The sequence below is a fragment of the Protopterus annectens genome, chromosome 6.part1 (assembly GCF_019279795.1).
Source record: "Protopterus annectens isolate FY-2018-M chromosome 6.part1, PAN1.0, whole genome shotgun sequence".
Classification (NCBI taxonomy): Eukaryota; Metazoa; Chordata; order Ceratodontiformes; family Protopteridae; genus Protopterus; species Protopterus annectens.
The window spans coordinates 58,786,204-58,810,101 of NC_056738.1; the positions used below are offsets into that span (position 1 = coordinate 58,786,204).

General features: G+C 38.8%; 1 protein-coding gene across 1 annotated transcript in view; it reads right to left on the reverse strand.

The window, feature by feature from the left end:
• LRP2 (LDL receptor related protein 2) overlaps positions 1-23,898 on the reverse strand; it is a 1,335,386-nt gene that overhangs the window by 427,447 nt on the left and 884,041 nt on the right. The window contains exons 51-53 of the mRNA XM_044075346.1: positions 10,025-10,177; positions 9,602-9,772; positions 8,342-8,562 (exon numbers count right to left, since the gene is read on the reverse strand). Of these exons, the coding sequence (XP_043931281.1) occupies positions 8,342-8,562; positions 9,602-9,772; positions 10,025-10,177 (545 nt within the window). The remainder of the gene's footprint in view (positions 1-8,341; positions 8,563-9,601; positions 9,773-10,024; positions 10,178-23,898) is intronic.

The window sequence follows — 23,898 nt, forward strand, 5'->3', positions numbered from 1 at the left end:
GAAACAGTAGTCCAGATTCAGAAGAAGGCATTGCAGACAGAGATGGCCCAGAAGTCTATGCAGTTACAACCGCATAGATTGGAAGAGGATCAGACTGCAATATCTGCAGGCTGGGGATAGCTTGCCTGCACTTGCAGGAGGGAGAATGCATAGACCGTGGGACTTAGAGGAAGCTGCTGCAAACAAGGACAGCAGCAGAACCGGGGGACTTCAATGCAGGTACTTGTGTGTGTGTGTGTTTGTATAGATTACTGCACTACAAGTTATATTACTGCTAGGGTGACCATGTTACATCAGCTGTTACTTTTAAGGAGGGCATACAATGTATGATGCACAGCATTGATCCCTTACACTGCAATATTGCTACTGTTGCACTGCATGTGGCAATTCATGTCCATTTACTATCTGCTTTTAGTTCTGTTTGTAGACTGAGAAGTCTACTTATCATGTGAATCACGTAACACAAGTCTTACTACCATCTCATCGTTTTGTTTTTCATGTTATAATTCTATTTCTTCTCTGTGGTACCGACTGAGACCAGACTGGTTTTCATGGTAACTTTTGCCACATTTATAGTTTGTTATTCTCTTCTTCAATCTATTTCCCTTAGTTCTTCAGTAAAATGACACTCTACCTCTGTTTGATGCATTGACCTCGCTCAATAGTCAAATGTCAAAATAAATACAATTACTTACGTAGCTAACTGGCTGAGTTTGTGTTAATGTTCATATTTCTGTCTTGCAAATATCAACATCCCATAACAGCCTGTTGCCTGTTTATGGTATTATGTATTCAAAACTTTAAGTCAATGGGGAGTCTTTAGAAACACTGTCTGTGTTCTAGTGCAAAACTGAATGCCATGCAGGTTTTACGGTCACATGGTCAAGAGCTGCTTAGCTATATATTAGTTCTAGCACAACATTGGTAGTCAACAAAAGAGTTGTATATTACATTAGAGCTTCAGTGTTACAGCCATGGCAGTGAACTGCAGGGGGGTGCTGGTATCAGTCACATGATCTACATCACCAGAAAAGTAATTGAAATGTGCAGAACCCTATGCTTATCCACTCAAGCAAAAAAGAACCTTACTGCTGCAGCTTGTCCACTCTGAGCAGGCCAGTAAATTGCAAATACATTTTTTCCTGGTGGTGGTTAGAGAATAACTCAGGCTCAAACCCTATACCTTGGGTGCAGGTAGCAAGAGCCTGAATTCCTTAACCACCACCATTTGTGAAAACATTTTGGATTTTTGCTTCATAATTTTGTTCTGTTCCTCATAAAATCTGTGTTTTCTGGAGTTTTAAATCACTAAATAATTGATGGTGCAGTGATAGCATTGTTGCCTCACAGCTAGAAGTCATCTGGTTTGATTCTTGGCTGAGGTGCCTTCTGTGTGGAGTCTGCATGTCCTCCCAGTGTTCGTGTGGGTTTGCTCTGGTTTTCTCCCATGTTGCAAAAATGTGTCTGGAGTTTTTCTCCCTGAGCCTCTGCTGAAAATTGACTTTGTTCCAAGTCAGACTTTCCTGGTTAACAAGTGTTAAATAAATAAAGAATGACAGGCATTTGAATTTCAGACTTCATATTCAGAATGTACATGGTAACACAAAACATTTTATTCTAGCAATTGTCTAAGTTTACAAGATGAAAATTTGAAATTTGTCCCTATGTATTTTGGGATTGCATTCCTCCATTATTGGCTTTGTCCAAGTGTTTTTTGCTAAGAGGTTGACAGTTATGGTGAGAACTGAATTCACTGAATATGTTTGGGGGCTGTATTCCCCCATCATTGGCTTTGTCCAGGTGTTCATTAAATGGTAGCCATTTAAGTTTCAGTCTTCCTCTCTTCCAAGAAACAACTGATTTGGTTTAGCAATATGTTGCTCTGACTATTTTGCACAGGGTCCTGGGTTCAAGTCTTGGCAGTGAACTGCATGGTGTTAACACAGCATTTTATTCTAGCAACTTTCCAAGATTATACAAGCAATGTTTAAAATGTGTCCCTGTTTTTTGGGGATTTGTCCCCCCCCCCAATACATTTTAGCTTTTTCCAGATTTCTTGTGCTGTAAAGTTGAGAAATACAGTTGAATATCAAGTGAATTTTACAAGGAGCTGAGAGCTTCAAAGGAAGAAAAGCTTAGTGCTGCTTATACTAGTCTGTTTGCATTCTTAACAACACAACAGGTAGTGTGCTTGCTTTTTGATGCAGAAGGCAGTGGGTTCTACTCCCACAGTATGTAGATGCATTGCTGATACTATACTGTGTTGTAAATGGGGTGGATGCTGCAGTCCTGCAAATGTCCTCTTTGGCAAAGATATCTAGTAACTATGAACCTGTTATCAGTTTGCCATCAATTCCCTACTGCAATATTATTAGCTTATCATTTTTTAATGTAACATAGGAAATTTATTCCTCAAGGGCAACAGGTACTTTATTTGTAGATGAAACAATGAAATATAAAGTTGTTTGTCAGCTGCAACCTCTTCATTAGTTGCAGATCTACTTAATGTGGAATTGTTTAGATGACTTTTACTTCTGCAGAGATTGTGCATATTTACTGATACTGGTGGATTGTGGAAGTTTGAGTAGACTTTTATGATGGACATGTTCTGAATTGGGCAGTTTTGTCATTATTGGTGCATGCATTTTGTTTCATTGTTCATCGGAAAAATGTTTAAAACAATAAATTTAAAATGCCCTTTAACAACTGTACTGTATTATACAAGGAATATGATTTAATACAATCAGGAAGGAGTATCAAAGAACACATGTATGTTTCATGTGCAAGGGGCCTATGACTTGAAAACAGCCCAAAGTTAATCTTTATCTGCCACTGGCCAAATGTATTTTCTTTGAATGTGGGTTTCAATGTTATTCCAATGAATGTGAGTTTCAAGGGCAGAGAAGTTTTAATGCTAAGTCTATTTACATTGTGAGACTGCATTGGTTTGTTTAGCAGATGTCTATTAGTGTCTGTGTTGTAAAATCCAAAATATAACTTTAAAATGAAATCCAAATCATCATAGAAGTAAGGCAATATGCACATTACAGTGTTTATGGTAAATGGGGCAAAATAGCCAAGTAACGGGACATTGGAATGGCTGCAGGGGAGAGGCCCATTCAACCATGATTTTTTGAGGGGGGGGCAGCAAACACAAAGACAGCTCCAGCTGAACTATACCTCTCAACTGTCCAGATTTTTGCAGAATGAATAGATTTTTGCTTCTTATTTTCGGTTTGTTCTTCATAAAATGTGTGGTTTTCTGGCATATCATTTAAGAATGAAGTCAACAAATAATGACAGACAGTGAGCTTCAGACTTCATAACCTTCAGAAAAATGCATGCTAAAGCAAGACCTGTTATTCTATCAAATGTCTAAGTTTATACAAGAGCAATTTTTAGTACTGTTTGTATGTTCCCCCAATATATTTGCCCTTGTCCAGATTTCCTGCACTAAGAGGTTGAGAGGTACATGCAAATAAATCACTTTATAGAATTAGGCACATCCAAAGCTCTCAACTGGCCCCAGTTTTGCCTCAAAATGTTGCTCTCCCCCTAATAATCCCTCTGCAAAATTGTAATTTTGGAAGAAAATATGGAGGGTTTACAATTAATACATAACTGTAATAATCAGAGTTATAGATTACTTTTATTTCAGAAATGCATGTAGATTCTCTTATTTTGTCAGCTGCTCAAGTTGACAGTACTAATATTTAAAAACTGTCCCTTCTTTCACAGGTTCCCAGCTGTACTGTGTGGCTATTTTATATTTTTGCATTACGTTTGGTCCGTTTTTAATAAAATTCTGTTTTTCTGGCAAATTAGTGGCAAATCATTAAAGAGCGAAGTTAGAAAATAATGACAGACATTTGGGTTATAGATTTCATACCCTTTAGAAAATTCATACTAATGCAAGACCTACTATTCTATTATCTTTTAAGTTTATAAGAGCAATATTTAAAAATTGTCTTTATTTTGGGGCCTTTGTCCCACTTCTCTGTATGGCTTTGTCCAGATTTCTTGCTCTGAGGTTGAGAGGTAGGACAAATGTATCAGGGCCATCACCGTCAGCCAGAGACATTTCAAATTGTGACATACTTGTTGCACCCCACTCTCCCATGTAGTGACTCTGGATAAGTCCAAGTAAGGCAAGGAGCAGTTATGCAGTGTGAGTGTGCAGAGTATCCTCCCATCCAAGGTAGACACAAGTACTACAGTGGCTTTTCATCTGTCCTTGACTGTGCAGAATGTTCTGGTTTTCTGTCATATTTTATACTGTTGATTTATGCTTCTTATTATTCATAAAATGCATGCTGTTTCAGTGCCTGTTGCTTTGTGTTTAAGTAGCAATGCTTTAATGACCATCAAGTAACCTTGTCTGAGATTGTAAGATGCAAGTAGGCTTTAATAAGCATACTGTTAAAGAAGTGCCAACATTGAAAGCCTTTTTGTTGTTGCCATGCAGAGAATATTTACATAACTAGATAACGTATAAGCCTTAGGTATTGAAATGCATGTGACAGTATTTGTAATAAAGGACAGGATTACAATATTTTCAGAAGCTCATTACATTTGTTGGAGACTTGCAGTCACCTTTGCAGGCTTTACCCATAAACTAAACAGAATGCTATTCTATCATGCATGGTCCATATCCTGTGCAGTAATCCTTAAAGCAATTTATCTTGAGCTTGTTTCTTGTTTGCTATTCATTGTTTTACTTTGATCATGTTTTCCCCTTGAAACAAGTAGATAGCTGCTGTTAGCCAGCAGATTTTTTTTTTGGATAAGAAAAATTTTTACAAATGGGTGTATCACAGAGATTGCTACTTTCAGCATGTTGCTTGGTACTTTTATAATGCTGAATATAAATTATAATTAGAACTGCAGTGCAAGGAGAAGTGGTTTGAGTTGAGTGCTGCTTGTTTTTCTTATACTTGATTTTGACTGGCATTCCAGTAATGTATTTAAAAAGTAATTTATTTTTTCATGCCTCGCAACCTTTTTGATTCCATCAAGATATTAAGTAAGCTGTCATGTAGCTAATGCACTGAAATATTTTTTTCTGGACTCTCATAATGACAGTTTGGCATCCAAGGCAGTTCATTTAATTACAGTTCCAGTTTTTTTGGTTTTGAGCATAGCTTTACCCCTTTCTAGTTGGCCACACCCCTTCCCACTGGACCCACCCATTCAGCTGTCTCCTGCAGCCCCCTTTGATTTGAAGTCACCAGCTGCCACTGCTTCATAGCCTTCAGAAAATTCATGATAATGCAAAACCAATTATTCTAGCAACTTTCTAGGTTTGTAAGAGTAAGATTTAAAAAATGGTCCAATTTTGGGCCTTTGTTCTCCCATTATTTTTAGCTTTGCACAGATTTCTTGCACTTAGAGGTTGAAAGGTATGCCCCTGCATAAGGGAGGACCTTCCATAGATCCTGGTAGTTACAGACTCATATGTCTGGCCAGACTTATATGCAATGTCATGGAAAGACGTATCATAGAATTAATCAATAAGGATATAGGGAAGCTCGAAACACTGGATCCGGCTCAGTTTGGATTTGTCAATGGCAGGTCATGCTTACTAAACCTAGTGGACCTTTTTGAAAATGTCACTAAAGCAAAGAATGAGGTAAAAGGGTACACACTGCATCCTTCGACTTGGCCAAACCTTTTAAGACAATCTCCCACTCAAGCTTAGTAGAAAAGCTAAGTAAATTGGGAATAAAACCCTACATCACCCACTAAATTGCAAAATGGTTCACAAATGCAGGAGATCAAAATAGGGGAAGCTACCCCCACAAAGGAACCTGTTACCAGAGGAGTCCCCACAGTTCATTGATGGACCTCTAGGGTTTGGCATCTATTTCTCTGAAGTAGAAGCCAATACCAAAGGGCTCTGGCTGACTTAGTTTGCAGATGATTGCAAGCTACAAGCAGTCACTGAATCCCCAAATGACTTCACCATCTTGCATGAATATTTGTTCCAAACAAACAAGTGGTACCAGAATCATGGACTGAAACTAAAAGACAATAAATGCATTACTTTATCCTTTAGAAAGTTGTTGACACTGGAAAGCTACCACACTGACAATATGCCCCTAAGAGTTGACCCAGTTGTTTGGGATTCAGGTACTTATTCAGGGACTTATGTGAACAGTGACCTAACTTTTGGCCAACATATGTCCACTGTCATAAGAAAGTTCTTCTATAATGCTCAGCTTATAAACAAAGGTATTGTATCAATCTAGGGATGTCATTGACCCCCTTTGCTCAGTTCTTATTACGCCGGTCTTTGAGTATAAATCCTCCTTTGGCATGTATCTGTCCAGATACATGCAGCAACTAGAATGCCCACAGAAGTATCTTATTAAAATGGTGCAAGGCCCAAGCAATTTCTCCTACGTGGACTGTTTCAAAGCCCAGATGCCATACTTGGTATCCTACAGACTGCTAAGAGGTTACTTCTGTCTGGTATACAATGCACCCTCTGCCCCAATACTGATGGACTTACTGCTTTAGCAAGTGAAATGCAAGAGAAATACTTGGTCCAGGGATTTAAATCTCTTCTGCAACATCAAAAGAATGGTGTGGAGGGGTATGTATATCTTGCAGAGGATATTACTGCTCTGGAACAAACTCCCAATCCATGTAAAACAAAACTCATCCTTTTTTATATTCCAGCACAACTTAAATCTATGGATTAGTAATACAAATTTTACCTCAGGATAGCCCCTTATACTGTTAATGGACAGAAGCAGCTCCTAAACATGTTATCCCATTCATGAGTCCCCAACAAATTATCTATGGTATAATCTCAGATATTCTCACTAAAGGTAAGATGGATAAGGCCAATCTAACACCAAAATGGATAGGTTAATTGATGCAATGAAGGGCTTAGTATCAGAGTCTTCTGATTTGGGAGACTTGAAATCTACTGGTGATGGATATTGCAAAAGATAAGAAGAGAACTTATCTCAACTCAGTCAACTGTAGCCCTGTTGAGTCTTCTGCAGTTGGAACAAACTGTTGAGTTAAGCTATATACCTAAACAAGGGCCACAGCAAGAGTGCCTATCACCAGGTATAATGTGACACCCACGAGAAAGTTCTTCAAATAACAACTGTGGTGTTTTGAAGCTGTAAAGAGGACAGGCCAAGAGCCTTACATCCAAATGCCAAAAATACTTAAAAAGACTGGCAAATACTATATCAGATAACATGAAAAAAAGTAAAAAAAATGGTCACTTGACATAATATTAATAACAGCAATGCCAAGAAGCAAACCTTCCACAAATAAAACAAGTAACTCAACTGACACCACTCTGCAGAGTCAGCTGTCAATCCAAACCCAAAGTGCAGCAATGGAGAACTGGACAGCTGGGAGACTAGCATCATCATGGGAACATGGCAACAAGCAATTCTATAAGAAGTTTCAGGTAGTGGGTTGTCCTTATGCCTGTGACATATAGTCCTGTATGGACGACTATTCTATTATTTTTATATCACTTGATATCAGAACAATAACATGGAGTTTTGGAGCCCTGGGCAGCACAACCACTTGATGCCCCCTACCCTGTCACTATTAAGTGACTGAAGCTATGATCACATACAGATAGCTTGTAAACTAACTGTGTATGTCTTCTGGGTTTTTAAAGTTTATTTACTTAAAAAAAAGACAGTTTGACATTTATACAATGTATAAGTTGTTTACTGAGTGATCATGCAATTGCATAATTGACAGCTTCTAAGCAGCCAAATTTTTTTAAATGTTTGGTGCCCACTACAAGTTGGCACCTAGGCCAAGTATCCTGTTCACCCCATCCCTGCTATGGCAGTAGAGGATAGAATATATTGAAGCTGATAAAAATGTTTACTGTTAAGTATGAAATGATACTTAAGTATGGAACAATTTAAACAACTATTAGAATACTACATTCCATAAAATAAAAGTTAATGCTAGCCAGAATATATTTTCTGTCAATCCTCTACAACTGAAGAAAAACAAAGTTTCTGTAGGGAGTGAAGATTTTCATGCACTATTTATTTACTTTACTGTGTGAACTGGGGTTGAATACTGATCTAAAAGGGCAAATTTCAGGCTCAGTCTGGTGAAAAAAAAAAGAAAAAAAATGACAAAAAAAGCTAAAAATGTATAACAACACTAAGGATAAAGTAATGAAAAAAATGATTATTTATAATAATTCTGGAAACTTCTTTAGAAGGTATTTTTAAAACAATAATTAGAAGATGATCAAATTAGATATCTTAGAATACAATTTAGAAACAGTAATCGTCATTTTGAAAATCTAATAGAACTTAAAACATCTCAAAATGCTGCTTACCTATAGGTTGTCTATAAGGATGGTAAACATGAATGTCAAAAGGCCTGTGTGTTGTATTCACCAGTACTTCTCTTCCAGAACCGTCATATTTGTTTCCTTTCTCTACTGTTCTAGTATTCCAGTCTGTCCAGTAGATAGTATCTTCAAACAGGGTCATAGCAAACGGATGAGGCAGATTTGTATATACTGTATGCCTGTGGCGTCCCTCTAGGTCACAGTACCTTTATAAAAGAAAATATGTTTACTACAATGCAGTAAATATTTTTTATGGAAGTATGTTTATGCAGCAACAATATTTTAATGTATGAGTACAAACAGGGGAAAAGCCCCATGAACATCAACATTAAATAAATGTTCCTGTCACAGTTTTAGAGTGTCACTATATATGGTTTACTCTAGAATCATCTGTATGTAATTTTACAAGACCATCAAGCTTTGTGCATTTTCAGCATTCATTTTTCATTACTTTAAATATTTCAATAAGGACTGTTATGAATGTTGGGAAGGCAGCTTAAGTCCAGTGTTGGGGGCATGTCTACTATTACATTTTTGCTGTTTAGACTAACCGTATTCCATATCCATATGTTAGATGTCCATGCTAACAGACTTCACTGCTACAGAGAAGTTGCTCAAAGAAATCAGACATTAACTACTATGTTTAAGCTCACACTGTGATTAACAACTGAGCAGGTCTCTAGTTATTCAAATTATCTGGGAACTCCTTCAGCTTCCACAGATGCCAAGTCATACGAGTGTGGCCACTAGCAACCATATCTGGAAGTCTGTGAAAACAGATCACCATGGGCTCTAGTGAAAGTAGCTGCATATACATTAAATTAAGGCCAAATCTTATGGGATAGACTGATAATTGTGCTTAGAGGGCATTTAATGATTCAAGTGGTACCATGACAGTATGCTTTGAGGAGAAACACACAGGTTTGAATTAACAGGAGCCTGCCACCTCTTACTAAAATGTATTTATAGCCGGTATAAATAAGCAAGGACATATTCAGAAATGTATGTTCAGTCTCATAACTCCATACTCTGCCAAATTAAACTGTACTTTATTATAGGATAAAGGTACAGAAATTATTAAAATGATACTTATTAAAGAGCCAGCCAAGGTCAGAAAGTTATTGTGTCATGTGTATAACTGCCTTAAACAGTTTAGAATTACTTCACACGGATATTGATTAAAAAAATAATCTTGTTAATTTTCAAATGGTAATGGTACTATTTTAATCTGCTTTAAGGACATACTCAATATAGTTCAGGTGTGCATCTGCCCAGTAAATATGGTCATTTGTGTAGTCGATTGTCAGCCCATTAGGCCATTCCAATTTGGTGGTAATTATTGCTGTCTTATTACCACCATCCATGCCTGCCCGTCCAATGTAGGCATTGTAGCCCCAATCTGTCCAATAAACATATCTGTTGAATAAAAAAAAATGAAGTAAGATTAATTTCCTTATGCATACAAATAATTCAGTAGAAACTTTAGAACACATTTTGAAAAGGCACACCACTGTTATTGTCCATTTTTAACAGCCAATACTTTACTTCATAAAATACGTGTCATTTAACATTTTTCAGAAAACACAATCGCATGATTGCATTGTAATATACTAAGCTAAAGTTATTTGGCAATGCTGCCTACAAAATCCACCTGCATAGCAGACATACCCATACTTAGGATGAAGGGCAACGGCCCTAGGATACTCAAAGCAGTATGTCTTGTTCACATCTACACAGTGATCAACCAATTTCTTCCGGAACCTTCCATCAAGTTCAGCCACATTCAAACAGTCTTTATATGCATCAACCCAGTATATCTTTCTGTAAAAGATTATGACAACAACAAGACAATGTATAAATTAAATATCTTACTTTTATTCTCTTCGGTAAACTAAACGGCTTAACTATATGTTGCACATGAAATAATATCCTTTAAAGAAGACATATTTTTGCAGTTCATATTTTACAGACCCTCCATATACTGATTCAGTATCAGGCTTAATTATGACATAGAATTGCTTGTGCATTCATGTTTTGTATGCTTCCTTCCGCTCTGTTTATATTACACATGATTGCGAAACAGACAAAGACATATAGCTTGCTTTTTGCATAAACATGTTATATGACAAAGACACTGTTTCTATTTTCTTGTCTGATGCTAAAATTCTGGTCATGTCAATATGATAGAGTTCACTCCCTATACATTGTTAACCCTCTGTATTTCTAATGCCTTCCATTGCAACTGACTAGTTATACATGTTATATATCTTTCATGATCCTTGCTACATAGCACTGGCATTCTGGTGCTTCAGTAATGTACTGTATGGTATGCTTGATGCTCTAATATTATGACTTCCCTTCCCTGCAGCACAGACTTATATGGGCAGAGAACTCAGGATCCTTTTCTGGTAAAATGATAAAAAAGATTACCATACAGGTACAAAGCTGCATAACTGTATGGCCCTTTGCCTCCCAAATCCATTTTATCAGTCTTATCACATACATGACCCAGTCTTCACTACAGATGGTTATACTCTGATCTATAAAAGTCTCCTATATATGAATGAAGTTGACCTGTGGACAATGAACTTACAGTTAGGCAGAGGTCAGAACATGACCTCCTACAAAACACTGCATTACATAAAACAAAGAGTTTCCACTATTTTACATTATTCTACCAATTAAACCATAGATTTGGTATGTCTTTTTGCATATTAGCTTTGATTATGTTTTGATAATGCCTCTGATCAAATGGAAAAGTGCATATGTGATGCAAAAACTGCAGCTGAAAACAAACATTTATTTATTTTTTTTACTAGCATATAACACAGAGAAATGGGAACTGTAGTCTTTTTTAACCACATGGTTACATTTCTGAGATGTTGGTAAGTAGTCATATATTGCCAGAAAGGACCAAAGAGAAATATTAACTGATGCATTTGAACTAGTGCTTTATGTTGAACAAGATATAAAAACAGAAACAAACCACACTGGAGCATAAATCTCAGCTGTCTCTGACTTTGCAGAACATCCCCGATATTGCCTCATATTTTTGTTGTGTTCCTCATAAAATTTTTGATTATTTGGTAAATCACTAAGGATTTCAGTCAATCAATAATTCCAGAAATTGAAAGCTATTCAATGGAAACTGGTTACCATACCTTTACTTACTGGCCAAGCCAAAAGAATGGCACCCCATCCAGGTGGTGCATGCTACAAGCACATGCCTTCAACCTGCTTGGTGGTTTCTGCATTCTCTTCACTCTTTTAACTTGATTAGACACCCACCCCGGGGAAAGAAAAAGCACACTATCTAGGAAGGAAAGGTTACTTACAAAGCACAAACACTATACAACAAGAATTTTTTTGTGAAAACAATAGTTATATATAGATTCACTAATAAATATGCACACTTCTTCAGAGTTAGAATCTGAAGTTGAGTCAGTACAGCCAGTCTGAGATCGTGTAGATTCAACTCCTACACACAGCTAAATCTAGTTTGTGCAAGGGTAATGGGAACGGTACTACAATATCATAATCTGTGCCAGTGTTTTCTAATTATGCCATATATGTCCCGTGTATCTATTATAGGTAGTAACCATTCTGTTCTGTTCATTACTTGGGTTTATGCGCTCAGAATGAAGTGCATAGCTTGAATAAGTCTGAAAGTTCCCCATCAGTCTGATTGTATTTTATAGTACAACACACACTCCTCTTCTCTTTTCCCCTCAGGAAATGCCCTCTGTAAAATTCTGCACATCGTCTTTTAGTATTTGAGCAAGAATAGAAGCCGTTGGACCTGCAATCCTTCTCTTCATCCCATCTTTCTATCCCTCTCACTAAAGAGCAGAAATGGTATGTTGCAGGATGTCTGTTTGCTGAAGGAATGAATGCCCTTAACAGGATTGCTGTAGACCTTGCAGCTGAAATTGATTGATTTTCTTTTTCTTCGTTTTTTTTTAAGTAACTGTTGGTGTTTTTGTGATGAATTTTTTTTCGTAACTTGTAATAGTGTTTGTGAGTGGTTGTGGATCGTACTGCTATTTTATTTTTTTGAAAGAGGGTTGAAGAGACGTTCCAATAGTAGTTAACTCATTATAGCTAGTGTGTATGTGTTCCAAACAGTGCTAGATTGAGTAGATTATAAAGAGACTTCACGGAGTATTTAGACTAGTCTAATTGGTACTGATATTTTTTTTTTATGATGGGTGGGTCTTAGGTGGGACTGCAGTAGCTGATGTTGTCTTCCACAATATCTGAATATAGGGCAGCCAAGAGAGAGCACAAATGCTACAGATTTTATCAACTGGGAAATTTATACAGACCTTATGGTCCAAGAGGTAGAATTACCTTCCCAAAATAATATTTTGTATCGGGTGTCTTTGAGTGATGCCTTTTGCTGTAATTTGTACGGCTTCACTTTAGTCCTTTCCTGGTAAAATTTTTTTGTAGTGGTATGTAAAGGGGGGTGTGGTTAATGGGGTAGTCGTTCAGCTTAGTTATAACATAAAGTAGCATAACAAAATACTAATGTACTATTAGGAGGCGATGTTGTACTTTACTGGCTCACCTTCAGTTTCAAGTAAAATATCGCCTATTAGGATGTGTGGTTGCTTGGGTGGTATTCCTGAAAACCCTTTGTTAGCTTTGTGGTGATACTGAAGTGTATTAACTCATCCGATGCGCAGTAGCAAGCCACGCCCAAACCCCGCCTGTGACAGTGATGTCAGTACACCGCCCACCTTTTGATTGAAAGCTGCCAAGTCATTTTCCCTAGGTAGGAATAGGAATAACACAAGTTAAGTTTGAATTTACTGAATACTTTATTTATCGAAAGGATATGATTTAATATGCTGCTGTCATATGCAATACAAAAAACGTAGCTGACTTGTTAAATTTACTATGGGACGTTCGAAAGGCTGCAGTTGATATTTTGACACTGTCAGTTTCGTTTGTATGTTCCTGTTATAGCTTCCAGCCTCTTGCATCCAGAATTAGGGATACATCCAGAAGTAATCAGAGGTACTTTTTTTAAATGTTAGGACTGTTAACTTGTCATTGTATATGAAGTGTAACCTGCCACCTTTACTCTCAAAATGTAACAGTTTTAGAAGGGACAGAACATTTGAGCCAAAAATCAGGGTCATTTGATAGATATGTGTAGTTTTATACTGCACCCCTTCCTGTCAGCATGTATTGCTTGCTTTGGTAATTGTGAAAATAATGAGACTATATCTCAAAGAAGCACCACATTGAATGTGCAGCAATTGAATGTGCAGCAAAAAGGTCCACCTCATGCATACAACAGCTGACTGACCGCATGCATACCCCACTACCAGCAATGTCGGTAACTAAAATAAAAAAGCAATAGTGATCAACATGGCTCTCAGTTGCATCTAATTATGAGGTACCATCTTTATTTTAAGTCTTAAATTCTAAGTTCCAGGCTGCTCCATACTGAAAGAGTTTGGCATGCATTTATTATTAAGAATCTTTTAACAGATTTCAATGGTATATGATACTGAGTCATATTAATCTGACAATTTAAGAATGAAGATACATTTAGTGACCATGCTGTAAGCATCATAATTGAAAGTTGTTAGTAAGTATTCCACATTCTGGATATGCGAGTTTAAAAGCTACGTTACCGAGTTATTCAGAAATGCTAAAGTTCCATGAGTTTTTCTGATATACTTCAGTCAGTCTTTTATTCAACTCAGAAGTCAACAGCAACAGGTCCATGTGAAGTAAACATAGTCTGGACTGAAACTTATTCATGTGTCACCCTTTTTAAAGGGTAATATCAGATGCCAGTTTATGTAAATAATACATTTTTATTATCACTCATATAGCCTGGGGAAGGGGGGTGTCTCCTCTCCCCTTAATCCCCACTTTGTTTTGCTGTGTTAGTTGCGGAGCAGTTAAGGTTCAACTAACATTCTGAAAGAATAAAAACTCTCCCTGTACACAGTTTTTCATATAGTCTTCTGATGTGTTCTGTGCTTAGATTTTTGGGCCATGCAGTTCCCTCACTATCTTTAAAACTAACTGGTGGGTTAATACACTTCAATATCGCCAGCTTTCCTGCATATCATTCATATAATAAGTTAATGGAGCGATTTCTTACAATGTTGTATCACCACTGTAACGATTCGGTAGCTATGACTTTTACATAATAAAATGACCACACCCTGTATGTTTATTAGGCCAGTTAGTCTAATCAGTCCAGATTTGTCAGGTACAGGTGTCATGTACGGATAGTATGCCACTAGACTGTCAACAATAATATGACATCCCTTACTATCCTGGTTCAGTAACTAAGGAGCTTCAGTCTTCACTGCTGACTTCATTGTGTGACTGTCATTTAAATGGGAGTAAAATTTCACAATTTCCCCTAACAGCACAACAGGAACGGTTTACTATCAAATGACTGAAAGTCAAAAGACTGAATCACAAAAAGACTGAAAATTCAAAATATTGAATACATTATTAATGCAAGGGGCAAGCCTCCCTGCTCCCCTCATGTGGGGGCTGCGACCAACACACCCTCTGCTAAATATATATACCAACTCCAAGATCGCACAACAGTGGAGAAGGGGCAAATTCCATCATTCAATATTTTGAATTTTCAGTCTTTTTGGGATTCAGTCTTTTGATAGTAAACCCAACAGGAACATGCTGTATAACCTGGGACTGGACTGTATACTTCTGTCCACCCCTAATGTAGCTATTTATTACACACTCCAGAGCAATGTGTCCCAGTTTAAGACCTCTGATACACTCCCACTTGCATAAATTACATGTCGCACATCCAGACACTTCTAGGAAAGCTTGACATAGATTTCCAGCTGTGCCCCTTCCCCAAAATAATACAGTAACATGCTGCCACCAATCAGAGATCCTACATACCCTTTAAAAGGGTGTGCAATTATGAAAATTAGATATTAAAACAAATGACCTAAAGCAGCCAGGCTTTCGAAGAGGCCCAAGAAGTTTTCAAAGCAGATATAAGCACTCTCAAATCACTAAAGAAAATGCTGATTGACCAACCGCAATGTAAGTTAATAAAAATGCTTAATAATGAGCAGAATTATTATTTTAGATATTGGCTGGCATTGTTTTTTTGTTTCTCATCTGTTTTGAAATTGGTTCCCCCCATTCCTGTGGTGGTATTAAAGTTTATAACACTGGTCTAACAGCTTTTTCTTATCTGATTGCTTCAAGGCATGCCAAAGTCTACTCTTCAATTTTTCCCTTAGATCTGCTAGTTCTCTTTTCTCCTGCACTTTTACTAGCTTATTAGTCTAGCACTTTAACAGACTTCTTGTAGCAATTATTGTAGCACACAAAAGTGCTACCAGCACTAAACATTCTACAAGGAAACAGAGCCAGTACTTATCAATGCCCACCCCTCCAGGTATGTCTAAAAGTCAGTTCCCTGTGCTTTCTCCTATTAACCTGGTGAACTTGGGCTTCCTGAAGCAATGTAGCAACTGCCTCATGTACACAGACAACCCTCTCCTCTTACCTTCCAACACACAGACTTGTGAGAGATGCACTTACATATACAAACTGGAAGCCACGCACTATCCAGCCAAGACTGGAATTGCAGGTCAAGAGAAGAAGGTCAACACCCCAGGGATCACTCCAGTGGCTCTACTCAACAGAGGCACTAGGAACTAAGGTAGGGTGGCATGATGCCAGGGTAACCCTATGGGCTAGGCTTGTAAAGGCTCAGGGACCATTAGCCTAGTACACACCTATGAAGTTATGAAGTGCGTATGCATACATGGTCAGACTGCTGAAGTGACCACTGGATAAAACAGTTTATTGTGCCAATTTGGTGCTTGCATATACACAACACAAACAACTGAAGGGGTTAATGGGGAAAGTAATTCATTAGTGTGTCAGGGAAAAGCTTTTGCATAATTGGATAATCCATTTGGCCATTGTATTTATTAATTTACTTTGTTTACTGGGCTAGTGCACTGATCTCAATAGACCATTTGCAGGCATAGCCCAGGTAAATAGGATCACATAAAGACATGTTCATAAGACATTGACAAAGCATAGTTTCAGATACAAGGATATGATAACAAACATATGTATTTACAGACCCAAGAGTGTGCTACAACATTTAGGTCAAAAAACAGTACTGAACACATAGTCAAAAAATGTTTGGGTGGGAAGAAAGGCTTAGTGACCTGTATTTTATTGCTGATTTTTGGCATAGCTCAATCAGATATTTTGGACAATATTTCTGCCTTTTTCATTGCTGTGTCTTATTCCAGCTAGAGGGTTGGTTAGATGAGATAAACTGATTTACTACCTTTGGAGTAATTCTTACATGGATCAGCTAGGTCATTTACATATTTCTGACTTTGTTATTTCTGTTTATTATTATACTCAGTGGTTGGCTCAGTGGGTGACTGTTTCATTTTGGTGGTTTAATACTAGCAAATCTTACAGCCGTTTCATTTGGGTAAGCTTTTAATTTTGGACATTGTGCATACCTCAACATTATTCTCCTGATGGGGTTGCTTGGGTGAAGTGTTCATGCTGGTGGCTGCACATCCTACAAAATGTTACTGAAGGTTTGTTTGTGGAAACGTTTAATTTTGGGTGCATGTATACCTGGACATAATTACAAGGATGTTGCTTGGGGAAATAATTCATTTTGTATCAGGGAATTGCTTGTGCATACATGGTCTCACTGCTGAAGTGACTGCTGAGTCAATTTGTCTCATTTTGGTGCCTGTGCATACAGAATGCAAACAACTGGTGGGGTTACTGAGGACATATAGAAAGTCAGTCTGCAAATTACATTGCGTAACAATTCTCGGCTGGAGAGCGGGGAATGCCTTCTGTGTGGAGTCTGCATGCCCTCCCCGTGGTTGGGTGGGCATTCAAAAGACATGTATAAATGGGCGTGCCTTCATTCAAGGTTGAACGTTGAGCTGGCACCTCGGCGTTCATAAAAATCTACGGCCAATCATTAGCGGACCGGAGTTCCACTGTGGCGATCCCTAACCGGGAAAAGCCAAAAGACAACAACAACATTACTTATAGTACAGCACAGAAGACAGGAAATCACTTCTGCTTGTTTTATTCTATTTGTGATTACACTGCCTGAGTGAGATAAAGGTTATCACTTGCTGACTATTGACAGTCTGCCATGGTGGTACGGCGATAGCGTTGTTACCTCACAGCAAGAGGTTCTCCTGTTCGATTCTCAGCTTGGCTTGGGGAGGGCCTTCTGTGTGGAGTCTGCATGTCCTCCCCGTGGTTGGGTAGCATTCAAAAGACATGCGTGCGTAAATGGGTGTGCCTTTGTTGAAGGTTGGGCGTCAAGCTGTCACCTCAGCGTTTCGTAAAAATCTACTGCCATTCATTAGCGGGCTGGAGTTCCGCTGTGGCGACCCCTTACCAGGAAAAAGCCAAAAGACAAACAACAACTTGTTGACTATTGACAACATGGAGCTACCATATTTTTGGTGCATTTCTCCTGGCTTTGTCAGTCATGTGTGGAATTTAGGTGGGAGGAAGGGCTCAGTAATATGCAAGTGTAATACTGTTTGACTGAATGACTCAGGTCTTCTCTTTACTGATGATACTGAGACTGTGTTACATAACAGCTGCACAATGTAATATAATGAATGCCTACTCAGCAGCTTATGTGCAGCAATTATCACCTGTGTGTCAGCATGCATACCTTTGCAGTAATGAAAGGAAGGTCATTATCACATTAGCAGTATGTGCAGTTACAATATAGCAGTTAGCCATTATCACTTTTCTGGGAAAAGTCTCAGCTGCTGTCACAGCTATTCACATAAGTAGAAGCCGTTATCACTTTGATGAATGCACAAGCCAGGTTGTGTTTTTTTCTCTGCTTGTAGTCATTGCAAGGAACCCCCTCATTCTTCATAAACTGCCTACCCTCCTAAACCCCTGATTTATATATATATATATATATATATATATATATATATATATATATATATTTGTGCATATGTGTGTTTATGGATACATACGTATATACATAATGTACTTGCACATATACACATTGTTCACATACACACACACACACACACACATATATATATATATAATTTTGGTGATTATGCATATCTGAACATTTTCCTGAAGGGAACATTTAGGTGAATGTTTCATTTAGGGACATGTGTATAACATGTAGTAATGAAGATGTTGGTAGGGGAAATAATTCATTTGTGTACCAGGGAAGTGCTTGTGCATACATGGTCAGACTGCTGAAGATCGTAATACAGATACGGTGTAATAAGTATAGGTTATCTGAAGCTCAGGTTTCAGTGATGGCTACAGATATATGCATACAATCATACATATACACATATGCATGTGCACATGTATGAATGCAGTGCATTATGTAAACCATACAAGGTCATTGTCTTTTCATTGCCATTGTCTTTTCCCCACCTGTTTTTCCTGGGTCAGTCTTGGTCTTTTCACATGTTTTTTTGCTGTAGCTCTTCACTCAGTCTCCCTCCCTTCAGGTGTAGTAAATGTATATAGGTCAGGGTAGTAAATGTATGAAGGTCCGGGCAGCAATTAGTAAGTTACTTCCGTCCCTCATCCCTTAGGTACATTGCTGAATGGGCACATGTAAATGGAAAAGGCAGAGGTAAGGCAGTGTGCTGGCATTGCACGTAATCATGAGTCCTTGCTTTTACCAGCAGTCTGAGTGGGTAGCCAGCACAGGTTGGGACACTTCAGATGCCCATGCCTGTCCTCAGCATATTAATGGAGTGGCGGTCCTTATCCTGTTTTTTCCATTTACATGTGCCCTTTCTGTGCCCCTTGTCAGTCATTGTGAGTAATTTGGTGTTTTCACGGGTAGTAGGTATGTACCTGTGCAGTATCATCACCACTTATGTACCTAATGCAAAGAATACTGCCCCTGTGGATAGGATGGAAGATTTGGATGGGCTAACCAGTTAATGCATATGATATACATATACATATGTAGTCTTCCAATACATCTGTCAAACATCATTAGTAATCTGTTTGCATTTTCTTTCCTGTGCAGGTTTGTCCACCTTCTGACAATGACATGTCTTCACGACCAGGAGAACGACAAGTGAGAGTGTGGGTATGTGGCCATTCCTACATTCAGTCGGCTGCCAGCCATGCCTCTGAAACTGAAAACTGGTACAACTTGAGCTTCCCCACATCCAGTGTGAAGGTATACCAGATTGCAAGAAGAGGTGTGCGTTGGAGCTGAGTACTGCAGTTGTTGAAGAGAAGTGTTCCATCTACCCTGAGCCTGACATTCTTGTGCTGCACATTGGAGGGAATGATGTCATCAGTCAACCACTCGGAAGGCTATGGTTTCAAATCAAAGCAATTTTTGAACACCCCAAGTCGTGTTGGCCACGTTGTCATTTCATGTGGTCTGATATAATTCCTCAATAGATATGAAAAACAGCAAACAGTCAACAGGCAGCTCACAAGGCCAGACGTTTACAGAATGGGTTCATGCATGGCTTGATGCACAGGGTTGGTGGAGCTACAATCTGCCAGGACAGCATCACTGTGGAAGATGTTCACCTGTTCAGAAGGGATGCCGTTCACCTAACTGAGGAGAGCATTGGGTTGTTCTTGACTGACCTCCACAATGGTGTGAGGAGAGCTATGCAGGATTGGTAACATGCAGCTTGTGAGAAGAATGTAAAACACGCATGACCAAGTAGGACCAGTATAGTAAGTAAAACTCTATTATGAAATGTGTTGTGTAAAATATATTTTTCTGAGTTTCGCAAATAACTGTGGTAAGGAGCTGGTGAGGATGCTGAGAAAGAACAACTGTTTCAGGAGACTGCTACCACATACAATCTAATATGTCAGTGACCATCCTGCAATACTTCTTTTTTAGTCTGCTTTTATCAGGCATGTGTAGCATTTGGATGACAGGAAGGGCTTACTAATGCACAACTTGATCCCTTAGGTGCATTGCTGAATGACACATGTAAAGAGAAAGGGCATAGGTAAGGCAGACTGCTTACACTGAAGGAGGTCGTGAGACTGCAGTGGTATCAGCTGTCTGAGTGGGTAGCCAGCACAGCTATTGGACAGATCAGATGACCTTGCCTGGCACTGAAGTCCCATGCCTGTCCTGGTTTCATTAGTGGAGTGACAGTCCTTACCTTGCTTTTTTTCTTTACATGTACCCATTAAGCAGTATGTTGGCTACACCAAGAATGTGTATATTTTCAATCATATGTCTCTACATGGTAAAACAACTGCTTCTGAATGCTGTACACATGTACAGATATCAGTTTTGTTAGGACTCAGTTTATAGAAATTATGATTTTTTTCATATGTTGGTAAATAACTTTGTAAGGGAGCATGTCGGTGTGCCACGTAATACCTCATTTTGAAGACAGTATTGATAGTTCCAACATGGTAAAAGAATTGTGCCTCTATGTTGTACACATGTGCAGATATCAAAGTTTGTTTCAGACTTAGGTTATGGAAATTATGTTTTTTTTCATATTTTGGTAAATAACTTTGCAAGGGAGAATCTGAATGTGCCAAGTCATACCTCATTTTGAAGACAGTATTGCTGGTTCTAACATGGTAAAAGAATTGTGCCTGTATGTTGAACACGTGCAGATATCAATGTTTGTTTCGGACTTAGGTTATGAAAATTATGATTTTTTTCATATTTAGGTAAATAACTTTGCAAGGGAGGATCTGAATGTGCCAATCAATACCTCATTTTAAAGACAGTATTGCTGGTTCCAATATGGTAAAATAATTGTGCCTGTATGCTGTACACATGTGCAGATATCAAAGTTTGTTTTGGACTTAGGTTATTATTAAATTTTGCTTTTTTTCATATTTAGGTAAATAACTTTGCAAGGGGGCATGTCAGTGTGCCAAGTAATACCTCATTTTGAAGACAGTATTACTCCTTACAACCTGGTAAAATAACTGTGTCTGTGCACTGTACACATGTACAGATATCACAGTTTGTTTAGTCTTGTTTGATTATGAAAATTATACATTTAACAATACTTCTCATTACTATGCCGATATCTTTGCAAGGGAACATGGTGATCACACAAATGATGCATCATTTTGAAGCTGACATTCAGATGCACAACTTCTACACTGCTATGTAGGCTCTATCTGTTACAGGTGATAAAATATTATGCTTTGTTTATTTATCAATTATGAAAAATATTATATTAATCATATTTCTGTGAATATCTCTGTAAAGGAGCATCACACAGTAATGGTTAAGGCATCATTTTAAAGCTGGCATTCATACTAACAAATTTAATTCAAATTGTATGGGTCTGCATGGTACATTGACCAAGATATTGTGCTTTGCTTTTCCAAAAAGGTAAAACAATATGCACAATATCAACATTCCTTACCAAATATTTAAAAATGACTTTGATATGCAATATCAACATTTACACTGTTGGAAAGGTCAGTGTCTGCTGAACAACTTTCGCTTTTATATTTTTAGTCTAGCTCTTATAGTTAATGAGTTATGAACATTGTTTTCTGTATGGTATTACAAATGGATTTTCTGAAAATGAGCTCAGGATGCACTGTTGTTCCTATGGTGGAATTAAGCTCCAGAGTGAATGAGTTAAGATAGATTAGTCTGGTGGAAGATTTATGAGATGCAATAAGAATATTGCTTACAGGGGACGAGAGGTTTTCCTGCCTGGCATTCATTGGAAGCGGAGAAACCAAGCTGTCAGTTTCAGGGTTGTTAGATTGGGGTGAGTCAGACCCTGCGGATGGGAGATCAATGTTGGGGATGGATTGAGGAGCCACGTTTGATCTAGCTGGTGAGGCCAAAGGAAGGGAAATCAGACTTGTCGAGGCCAATATGGAGCAATGAGGATCACTTGGCTCTTTAACTGTCGTGCTTTCTTCAGAAATTAGGAGCTGATGGGAAGAGGAGGATAAGCATAAAGTAGACCCGAGGGCCAAGCATGGACTAGACCATCTCTCTGTGAGTGTCCCCGAGGGGGGATCAGGGCAAAATAGTTGCTGCACTTGTAGTTGATTGGGGAGGCAAATATGTCACATCAAGCCTGGCCCCAGCAGTTGAAGATTTTTGCAGCTATCATAGGATTGAGGGACCACTCGTGAGGTTGCAGAATGCACCTGCTGAATTTGTCCGCTATCACATTGGAGCTCCTGGGAATGTGCGTTGCAATTAGAAAGCAGTTGGAAGCTATCACCCATTGCCATATTCTCATGGCCTCTCACCATAACAGGTAAGATCTGGTGCCCCCTTGTTTGTTGATGTACCAGACCACTGACATGTTGTCTGATTGGATCGCAAAAGTCCCTGATGGAAGGATGGAATGAAATGCTTGCAATGCTAGTAGCACCGCCCTCAGTTCCAGGACACTGATATGCAAAAGAGCCTCTGTCTCTGACCAGGTGTCTAGGACCGAGTTTCCCTGACATAGCCCCCCCACCCCATCAGAGAGGCATCCGTGGTCACCATGGCTATCTGTTGATGGGGGCTGAAGGGGCAAGACCACTGTTGGGGATTTCAAGACATCCACCAGAGTAAATATTGCTTGCATGTCTGAGTTACACTTATCTGAAAAGACAAAGGATGTTGTAGAGGGTACCACTGAGTGAGAAGTAACCACTGAAGGACCATCATGTGGAATCTGGCTAGAGGAACAATGGTGATTGAGGCTGCCATTGACCCCAAGAGATGAAGTATAGATTGAGCAGGAGATTTGTGGTGACAGAGCAGCAGTTGAAGCTGTTTCCTTATTCTTTGAAGCCTGTGGTCTGGAAGAGATGCTGTGCAATTTCTCGTGTCCAACAGTACCCCAATGAATTCCAATGACTGAGCTGGGGCCATGCTGGACTTCTCCCAGTTTATAGTAATTCCCAGGCATTGTGCAGTGAGGATAGTGTAATGCAGGGTTTCTTCCTGTAGATGCTTGGTGGGACAGTGAAGAGCCAGTCGTCTAAATATGGAAACGCCTGGAATCCTTGAAGTCGCAAGTGAGCGATAACCACTGCCATGCATTTGATGAACACTCTGGGGGGCTGTAGAGAGACCAAAGGGCAGAGCCCGAAATTGGTAGTGACAGGCTCCTATACAGAAGCAGGGGTATTTTCTTTGGCATTTGTCCATTTTTATGTGGTAATATGCATCTTGAAGATCTACAGAGCACATCCAATCGTCTTCTTCCAGGAGAGGAAGGATAGACTGAACTGTGACCATCCAGAATTTCTCTGTTTTTACAAATTTGTTCACTGTGCTAAGATCCAGAATTAGTCCCCAGTCCCTTGTCTTTTTTGGCACTAAAAAGAACTTTGAGTAAAAAGCGGATCCTGTCTGGTCTGGGGGACCATCTGGATGACTCTTTTTTGTAGCAGCTTTTGAATTTCGTGTGCTGCTGCTTCCCTTTGACTGGGTGAAACATTGGGTAATACTCTGGATGAGGATGGACAAAGATGGAAGGGGATGTGATAGCCTCTGGATATTATCTGTTGTACCCAAGATT